The sequence below is a fragment of the Akebia trifoliata genome, chromosome 14 (assembly GCF_017979445.1).
Source record: "Akebia trifoliata isolate Shusen 1 chromosome 14, ASM1797944v1, whole genome shotgun sequence".
Lineage (NCBI taxonomy): Eukaryota > Viridiplantae > Streptophyta > Magnoliopsida > Ranunculales > Lardizabalaceae > Akebia > Akebia trifoliata.
The window spans coordinates 35,333,265-35,344,161 of NC_141388.1; the positions used below are offsets into that span (position 1 = coordinate 35,333,265).

The 10,897-nt window shown below is 35.8% G+C and overlaps 1 protein-coding gene across 1 annotated transcript; it reads right to left on the reverse strand.

The window, feature by feature from the left end:
- Positions 1-4,004: 4,004 nt before the first annotated feature.
- On the reverse strand, positions 4,005-7,628 carry LOC147386983 (GDSL esterase/lipase At1g71250-like). The gene is made up of 4 exons (XM_086423830.1): positions 7,366-7,628; positions 6,067-6,425; positions 4,915-5,200; positions 4,005-4,403 (listed from the first exon to the last, which is right to left on the reverse strand). Exons 1-4 carry the CDS (start codon positions 7,595-7,597, stop codon positions 4,174-4,176), a joined length of 1,107 nt encoding a protein of 368 aa, XP_086279956.1. The 5' UTR covers positions 7,598-7,628; the 3' UTR covers positions 4,005-4,173.
- Between the last annotated feature and the right edge of the window lie 3,269 nt (positions 7,629-10,897).

A 10,897-nucleotide genomic window follows, 5' to 3' on the forward strand; every position in this document is an offset into this window, starting at 1 on the left:
ATGTGTTACCATAAAATCATATTTTATTTGGATAATAAATATTTAAAATAATTTTTTATTTATTTTAATTAAAATATACAAAATCCCAATTGACTCGGTCGAGTTTTACCAACTTAGAAAGAATTACTAAGTAGATCTAAAAGAAACCATGTATTGTATTGAATCCATTTACGGGGAGATGAACGCGAATGTGGGGTGTGCAAGAAGCGATTAGTCTTCCTAATTGACGGAGGAGTCCTCTACGATGACCAAACTAAAGGCAAATGAGTGGCCTTTGGGCTGAGGGCAAAATTGGAAATTGACTAAAGAAAGTTGAGTCAAAGGGTTGTGAGGGGTGTCAATGGGTCGGTCCGGTTTAGTTCCTAAGGCACTTAGAGATATAACTATTACATGAACCAGAACTGGAACCGCCAAAAAATATGGGTACGTATTGATTCTAATTCTTAATAATCGAATGTGAAAAAAAAAAAAAGTATTTCAAATCATCATAAAAAAATTTAACATATTATTTGTAAAAGTTATTAACTTAGTTGTAATTTATCATACTAAGGATATAAGTTTTTGATACCAACTGTCACGGCCCTATTCTTTCGAAGCGAAGTCGTGCGGTACAAAGTGGTTAAATCCACTTGCAAGCCTGTAAAATGATCGTGCACCACACACACGTAGCTAGCAAACAAGTAAACGAGGTAACACAAGGCAAAGCCCAGAGACAACTTTGTTGATATAATATTGAATTACATGGTGCAACGCGTTACAAAAGCAATAGATGCGTTACAAGCAAATGATGATCCTATGACACACGGGACTTCCACGGAGCTGGGCTTCAACAACGTGGGTGTAGGCCGGGGATTGGGATAGCACCGACACTCTTCCTACAAGGTAGATACTTTTCTTTTTCTAGGTTTCCAGAAGGAAACATCAAAAGTGAAGGCCGATCATACTTCCTTATTACGAAAACGCCACTAAGTTAACAGATATGCCCTGGTATGGGGGCTGACATGGCTTCATAACGAGCCTTACATAGTATTACATGGGTGCTCCCGGGTGACTCCGGGGTGAACTACACCTAAACTCTAGGTGTCAGAGTACATGGCCGTTACAGTCTCCCCCACCTATTTTGCAGATTTCCTCGTCGCATTGTCCCTGACAAACTCTTCAACCTTTTGCTTGAATGGTTGTAGGTTCTCTGCTCTTTCCCAAGTGACTTCGCATTCTGGTAAGTTCTTCTATGTGACAAAGTACTCCATGTGCTGCTGTTTGCTTGAACTACTGCTGACTTGACGCTCGACGATAACTTGGTCGACAACACGTTCTGGCTGGATTGTTGAACGAGAGGGTGAACGTGTTGGAATGCTGCGTGCTGGATCTGCATGGAATGGCTTGAGACAGCTGACATGGAAGACAGGGTGGATGTTGCGTAACCAGTGCGGTAACTTCAGCTTGTAGGAGACCTTACCGACTCGAGAGAGGATGAGTATTGGACCTTTATAACGCTGTAGTAGTCCCCTGTGTGCTCGCTGTACTCGGTTGAACCTTCTTAACTGATCTGTCTTGAGTAGAACTAAGTCACCAACTTTGAAACGATCTGGTCGACGATGTTCATCAGCCCATTTCTTCATCCGCTTCGACGCTTTTTCAAGGTAAGATCTGGCAATTTCATAGTTGTCCTACCAAAACTTAGCAAACTTGTACGCCATTGGACACTGTCCCTGATATCCTGAAACAATAGTATGAGGAGTTAAAGGTTGTTGGCCAGTAATAAGTTCAAAAGGACTCTTGTTGGAGGAAGATCTCTTCTAAAGGTTGAAACAGAACTGTGCGACATCAAGTAGATTTGCCCAATCCTTTTGGTTGGCAGTGACAAAATGCTTGAGATACTCCTCCAACATGGTATTAAATCTTTCAGTCTGCCCATCTATTTGAGGATGTCCGCTAGTCGAAAAGTCAAGCTAAGACCCAAGTAATCTGAACAATTCGGTCCAAAACTTCCTGTAAATCTTGAATCTCTGTCGCTGACAATGTTCTTGGGTACACCCCAATACTTGATGACATGCTTGAGGAACAAGTGCGTTGTTTCTTCTGTTGAGCAATATGTCGAGGCCGGTATAAATGTAGCATATTTGGAGAAACGGTCCACAATCATAAGGATGGACCCATACTTTGCAACCTTCGGCAAACCTGAGACAAAGTCCATAGAAACACTTTCCCAAGGCCTTTGGGGGACTAGAAGAGGTTCTAGTAGCCCGATTGATTTGTCGTGCTCGATCTTATCTTGCTGGCAAATGAGGTAGGTCCTCACATAATCTAACATATCATCACGGATGTTCGGCCAGTAATATCCTCGCTTCAAGAGAGTTAATGTGCGACGCTAGCCCGGATGGCCAGCCCATGGAGTGTCATGTCACTCCCTCATCAATTCTCGTCTTAGCCCATCCGCACGTGGAACAAACATGCGGCTCTTGGTGGTATATAACAACCCATCACGAGCTATCTTAAAGGAAAAAAATTTATCTTCTTTGAACGTAATAAACTTTTAAAAGAGCTAGCTTATTTTAAGTTCCAATATGTAGTTTATATGAAAATTTTAAGAACTTTATAAACATGCATTAATTTTGAAATAAAATAATACCTTAAATTATTTATAATATAAAAAAGAAATGACAAAGAAATCAGTTTCGAGTACCTATTGGGATCCATGGGATAGAATCTAACGGTTTCGATTCCTATTAGCTTAGTTCCATTTTAGACCATGCTCTAATCGATCCCAATAAAAAAGCAATTAGAATTGGGGTTTCACTTCCGATTAACTGGGTATCCATTAACACTCCTAGTTGAGAAGATTAGGCGGGGTGTTAATGGACACCAGTTTAACCAATATTGAATTGGAACCGAAATTGAAAACCCCCAGTCCCGATTCCTAATTGACACCCCTAGTTGATTAGATTAGACGAGGTGTTAATGGATATCAATTTAACTAATATTGAATTGGAATTGAAATCAAAATCTCGATTTCAATTCTCTTTTAATTATAAGCAATTAGAGTCATGTCTAATATGGAACCGAACCGATAGGAACTAGAACAGTTAGGTTCTATCCAATGGACACTTGGAACCGATTTATTTTTTCATAATTTTTTTATATTATAAATGATTTAGAGTTTTTCTATATTTTAAAATTAATATATATTATGTAAAGTTCACATTGCAACTTAAAATGGATCGTCTCTTTTAAAAGTAAATTACTGGCGAATAAAATGAATTTTAAATTTTGAAAAAAAAGAAAAAAAAAAGCATTAATTGATTTCATTTGAGGCCAAAAGTTTTGCACACTTTGAAAATTTAGGTTACATTCTCGATGTTAGGAGGAAGTTTTTGTTGATTTCACTGACCATAGGAAAATATTATTCAAACCAAGGATTAGTTGGAATAACATACATATTCTCATCGTTGTGTAAATGTTTTAAATTCTGTGGATGGAACACTGAGTTGTGGGGGTGCAGGGCGCAACGCCTCCTGTCGCTCGAGGGTGGAGCCCCCATACTAATTTTTTTATTTCTTTTTAGAATTATGAAAAAAGAATTTATGTAGTATTTTCTTAAGGATTTTATACTTTTCGGGGGTAGACGCGTTTTAGCAACTCCCAATTTATAAATAGAGATCTCTAGGACTGTAAAACTGGGAAAAAAATAGTGACTGTTCTTGATTTGATTCGCGGAAGTAGGGATACTACTGAAACATGCTAATCCTTGTGTGTTTTTGGTGTGCAATTTCTGTTCTCTTTGCTGCTTCATTTTTTCACACCCATCTTCACCTTGATTATTAGATTTTTCTCATTTTTTTTCACAAGATCTTTCGATTCTATTTCGTCTTAATTCTCCATATTTTTGTTCAATTCAAATTTATTTTACTATTTGGGATTATCTACCTAGTTTAATTTATATGTACATATCATCTTATTCATTTTTTAACTTTAAAGTAGTAATATTAGTTTCCCTTTAGACAATTAAGCACCCCAATAGATTCAATTGGCATCATTTTTATTGATAAACCCCAAAAACAAGCTTCATTTAATATTCATGAATTTGGTAACACAACACTGTAAAAGTTCATTAAAATGAAAATAGTGACAAGTTGGAAATACCATTGCTGACGTGGCATCTTTGGCTAGGTGTCACCTTGATGTGGATGCCATTTGTCGAATGCTTATTGGATGACAAATGTTGAAGGGTTGCCCAGACCAGGTCCAATTGGCTAATAAGGAGTTGACGGCTTGTGTGGGGTTGTAGAAATCCCACCACACATGGGTCGAGGGCTCTTTGCAGGCCATGTCCTCTGCTAGGCACCCAACCATACCACCAAAACGACCGAGCCCACAACACGCTTGGCTCACATTAGAGAAACCTAGATTGTAAATAAATGTTAATATCCAATTCAAACATTTGATGGTTAGAGCAACTCCAATGCAAATAGTCCTACTGGCTAAACATAATGGGTAGGTATTTTATTATGGAGAGTTATTTTGATTATTTAAGGGGTTTGCACTTAAGTCGTATTAGTCAAAATGGTTTTCTATATAAATATTCAATGACTCGGTAATTGACTTTGATGAGCAAATAAAATAATTAATTAAATTTTAGATGAACATTTAATAGTATTTATGTTTTGATCTTCATGAAAACATTATGTATAGCCCCATGACTCAGTAGAGTTTCTAATCCAACTCAGTGCATTATCAAAGTAACTCAGCCAAATTGATGATTTGCCAAATCGAGTCGAATCAAGTAGAAATAAGCGTCATGACTCTATAAGCAATTCTTGTCGCTTTTATAGAACTTCTCTCCTGTATCACCAAATTGACTCAGAAATTTTTTGAGTCGACTCAACAGTGTTGAAAATATAGGGAATAACATACCATATTGTTTGGGGTCACTTATGATCTCCATGGTTGCTTGGTAGACGTCGCAAAAGATTATCTGTGCATCGTATAACTCTGAATTTAGGTCATTAAGGTGTTCCGATAGCATTGCGTTGTATTCTACGACGAGCTTATTGACCTCATCGACACAATATTTGCCATCCTCGACCTTGGCCTCGGCTCTAGCCGATGAATTATAATTCTCCCATAGTGCGCGAGGGGTGCACCCTAATGGCCCTATTCCCATGCAGATGATCTTCCTCACGTTTACATTGTAAAGGTCCTAACAATAGCCCAAGCATTCATCAAAGCTTCTAAAGTGTACAAACTAGCTTAAATTAAAGATTTATGGACCAAATATGAATTAAATCATACGGTTGAGATCATCTGATCATGTTGACTGTTGACCTAGGTAGATTTCTTTGGTGGGACCCATTTTATCCAAAAGAGCTTATATTGCCGCATCCACTTCTATTTATAGTACACCAAAATGTGTGCAATATTTGCAAAAAAATCCGATTCTGTTACATAGGTCATTTTAATTCTTAAAACATATTTTTGAACGAGTACGTTGGTAGGTATCTAATTTAAAGTGACGATCTCACTGATAAAAAAGTGATGAACTTACTAGTAAATTTAAAGAACAAATATCCTTATATTTTTTATGACCAGATCGCTGATCACTTTAAATTAGAATACCTACCAGCGGACTCATTTGAAAACACGTTTTAGGAATTAAAATGAACAACGTACCAGACTCGGAATTTTGTCATATTCAACGCACCGAATGGTAATTTGCCCTAATCCAAAAGAATATATTGCTACATCAACTTCTATGTATTAGCACACCAAATTCAATAAATTTATATATGACACCAAATAAGGATATGGACACACCCACTAATATTTGTCTCTAGTTGGTTTCAATATTTGATGTGTTATAAATAAAAAAGTTGGTGTAGCAAATAAAAACTCTTGATCTAAAGATGAATCCTGAATATGGGTATTAATGGGCCGGGCTAGTCTGGGCTCAGCATTAATATAATCTACCATCATAAAGTGGGCCTTGTCCAATTAAAAGTCTAATCCATATAGGGCTGAATTTGGGCCTATCTACTGATCGATGGCTTTGGATCAAAGAGAGTTTACCTTAACAACTCGGGTCATCTGATTAACAAGAATGTGGGCAAACGCTCCGCTGCCGTACTTCCGCCTCACACTGAAGAGATCGCGGAGGAAGATCTGAATGTAGTCATCTTTGCCCAATGAGAGATAGAAGATAGAAGAGCCCACAATCTCATGGGCCTTATCTTGGCCCAGCTGAAGTTGCAACATCTGAAGTGTCTCGAACGCTTGACGTAGCTGTTGGTTTAAGGCTTGGAAGCCCAATCTGCCCGTGTTCATGATCGTCGCTCGAGATGAACCGAAATTCAGGCCGTTAACCAGCCCTTCAATCGTTCCATTTTCACTGTAAAATGGAGGGATCATAGGCAAGCCCATCTTCTCCGCTGCATCGAAAACATAGTTAATAGTGTTGGAACTTAGCGCTGTCAATGGATCGGATCAGATCCAAAATCCAAACCGTTCCAATCCAAAAACTTTGGATCTGGATCAAGGATCAAGGATCGATACACGGTTTCTGCTAAGGATATGATTTGATAATATATCGGGTCGATTCCAGATCAACCATGACCCAATCGGCAAAAATGTGCGAAAGTACAAACATTATGCTATGTATTTTTAAAAATCGAAATTGATCCAATCCGGACCTAATATGATTGCTATGAATTGGATTTGGATCTTAGTGTTGAGATCCAATAAATACCAATCCGATAAGGATTCTTATTGAATCAAATTATGGATCCAATTCAATCCTTATCGGCTTAGACTTAGACCCAATAAATTGACAACCTTATCGGATCGGTCTTAGATTGATCTGAACCCGATCGACTAGCAGCACTACTTGGCATGTCAAGATTTGTTGAAAATGGTCAAAGTCAAATGACTAGAGATATCAAACTGTGGTCCACTTATTTGGATGATCCTGGCCATTGATAGGTAAACTCTACGTCATGAAAGTAGATAGCTTGTATTTCCACACCAACTTTTATTTAAAACACACAAATTAATTAATAATTTCTATAATACACTAAGAAAGATATTTTTTTCTTCTCTCCCTCTAAACATTCCTACACTAAACATCAATTTAATTTAATTTAATTATTGGTGCATTATAGATAGAAGTTGGTGTGCTAATATAAGCTCTCTAGAAATTATGAACAGGGCTCCGTTTGTTTCAGCCAAAAAAGAGGGTTTTTCAAGGCCCAAAACAACGAAACATAATTTTCAATCAAACAAGCCCTAACCCTTCGTTTCGTTCGCATTTTCAAGAAAAAAACAAAGAAAGAAGAACACAGAAACTTGAGTGAGAGAGAGGGAGAGAGATACCAAGTAGATCAGGAAGAAGTCGCGTATTTGATCCATTACAGGGAAATGAGGGCGAATGTTGAGGGAGAAGAGAGTATAAGAAGCTGTTATCTCCACAATTGACGGAAGAGTCCCCTATGATGAACAGAGAAGAGACAGATGATTGGCCTTGGGCTGAGGGCAAAATCGGAAATTGATTAAAGAAGGTTGAGAAAAGCAGAAGCAGAAGCAGAATCGATGATGTTGTCTTCATCTTTTGAGACTGAAACTTTCTTTCTTTTCTATCTGTTTTTCGTTCTTGATTTCACTAATGAGGGAAACGGCGGGAAACCACTTATTTTATATTATTTGGGTATTTATATATTAATTATTTTAACCCCCTAAATAAAGTTTTCAAGTACCAAAATACCCCTCTCCTTAAGCTCACTTATTTTATTGAAGGAAAATGCTAAATGACTAGACATGACACTGAGTTAGACACTGAGCTGACGTGGAAGTTAGATGCAACTCGGACGGGTTGGGTTGTGGATCCTAACCCAATCTTGGGCATGAAACGCTCAACACAAGTCGAGTTGATCGGGTTGGCTCATACCTCCTTAATATTCCAATTGTATCTCTTGAAAACATATCTTAAAGTTTTCTTACATGAAATCTTAAGCAAATCTTAAGAATAAGACTATTATGATTAACAAAATTTGAAATGTGATGAACAAAGTTTACAATTATTTTTGGTTTGGTAAATTTTTTTTTTACTTTTTTTGCCCAAACCTGACTCAAGGTTGAATTGAACATCGGATTTAGGGTTTGACTTGCCCAAGTTGCAATCCTCATGAAGGTGTCGATGAAATCATAAATGCTTTTCCTGGAGGGGTGATTATAGATAGATTTGTCAATGGGTCGGTTCTGGAAAAAAAAATTAGAACCATAATTACTATATTTTTTCGTTTCTAGTTCTTGTTGATTTTGATTCTAAAATAAATGGAATTGAAACTAAAACTACTAAGAATCACAAGTAGTCGTCAATTCCAATTCTCAAGAATTGAATGAGAAAGGAATGTTTTAAAATCATTATAAAAAAAACTTCATTCTAAAATTTAACATATTATATACATGAACTGAATTATAATTTGTTCCACTAAAAATATCATTTAATGACTCTTTTTTTCAAAAATTAAAATTGTTCTTCTTTTTGAAAGTAACATACTTTAAGAAGAGATGACCCATTTTAAACTACAATATTTAGTTTATACCAAAAATTGAATAACTTTATATAATATATATTAATATTAAAATATAGAATAATCTTAAATCATGTATAATATAAAAGTAAATTGGTTTCAATTCCCATGAGTTCGGTTCCATATTAGACTTGGTTTTAATCGATTCCAGTAAAAAAGGGAATCGAAATCGGGATTTTTTATTTAAATTTTTGTTCGATTCCAAGTAAATGGGTACCCATTGACACCCCTAGTTATAAAATTATATGAATTTAAAAATAAAATAAAAGAAAATTATTTTTAATAGTTGACTTTAAAATTAATCTGGGTGCTTGGTAGCTGTCCATTTTCAACAAACTCAAAAAGAAGAAAATTTTGAATTTTTTCATGAAATCTAGAAGGCGTGTTAGGTTGTCGATGTAGTAACCATGGGGTCACAATGACCCTTTTTAGGATTTGAAAGCTTGAATTAAAATTTTTGGATAGAGGACATGTGGTAGGAGAGAGAATTTTTTTTGTCAAATAGACGAGGTGCTGTGAGAAAAAAAAAAAACTCTCTTTTCTTGAGATACTCTACGATTCTTTATTGAAACACACTTCCCTAACTAAAGAAAGTTTCTTGATCCATCACCTTGAGGCATCTATAGGAATAATCCGATGCCATAGGGTTGTAGAAAACAAAATTCAAAGATCTTTGAAAAAAAAAAGTTACTTCTCACCAGTCAAATTTTAATTTGGGAATTTGACAACCGTCCATTTTCAATTCCTTGGATCAAGCTCAGAAAAAAAAAAAAGTGATTTTTTTAAATACAAGTTGTCTCGTGAAATTTAGAAGGTTGTAGTATAGAATGCCAATGTGTTAATGCATGTGGACTCAAAGACACTTAGTAAGATATGAAAGGTTACTAAGTTAGTGAGGCTAGTTTGACTCTATTTTATTTGCATGTTTATATATAATTATTAAGTTATTATTATTTTATGAAAAATACTAAAGTGGCTTGAAATAACGGGCAAAGTTGCGCTGAGAATGTACTTGAATGTGCAGAAAATTATGGATGTTAAAGAACGAATAAGATAGTCCGAAAATACAAAATTACCAATTAAACAAGGTAATAAATTAGGGATATTTAAAAAAAAAAAGTGATCAACTTTTCACGAATTTACGATTCCAGCTCACTATTCATTTTAATTACCAAAACGTGAACGATAATGAATTCGGAGATTTTAAAGTGACTATTTCGGTTTAAAGTGGCAATTTCATCGGTTAATTTACTTGTGTAACCCATCTAATAATTAAGTTGAGTTGTGTCTTATTCAGGTTGATAAATATAATCTATGAACACAATGTGATTATAATACATGTAACTTATTTATAAACTTTTAAATAAGATCGGATTGGATTGTATGTGAATCAACACGATTATAACCTGTGGATTTAGATGAGGTATATAAGAACTTAAAAAAAAAAAGAGTTATTTAAGTGTCAAGTTGTCGGTGGGTCGACACAACACATTAATAACACGGGCCAAAATAGGTTGATTCCTAACTCGAACATAATTTGTTTAATAACTAGAATAGACGAATCAACATGATTACAATTTGAATACGATAAGATTCAATCCAATCCCACTAATTTCATATTGTTTTCTAGTTGGATTCACATGTTCCACCCTTAGATGAAAGTGTTTTATGATAAAAAGTAACTTTTACACATAAGTCTCTTTTTTTGAAGACATTTAAAAAGTAATTTTGTTAAATTACCCATAAAGTACCGTCATGTTAGGTGAGACTAGTCTATCTGGATCGGGCCGCACACACCATCCCACCCCGTCACATGTAACAATAGGTAAGTAGTCATTTTACATAGAGAAACATACAAAAATTCGAACTCATGACTTAAAAAACAAATCCAGTGGTATCTTACCATCTTAACTAAGCCTTAATGGGTAAAGTAACTTATTTTTATTCATGCTAGAAAATGACTTTAAAATTAAAAAAAATAAAAGAAAACTATTTTTTATTTTGTAAAAATTACTTTCTCCCAAAATTACTTTCTTCTGGAGTTACTTTCAACGTTGTGTCACGGCCATGGTAAGGCTATAGTTCTAGCCTTTCGATTGTTATCAACACCCAACACCCGACCCAAACTGACCTGTTGGCACCCATAAACCTGAGTTAAAAGCGGATCCGGGACTATCCAAACCCACGGATGGATCGGATATTCAGGCCTGGGAGTTGACCCATTCCAGTTCATGCGGTAGGTGCCACGGGTCAGTGATTGAACCCCCAAAATTCCTCTACTCTATAAAGCAATGTTGGAAATATCCAAATGAACT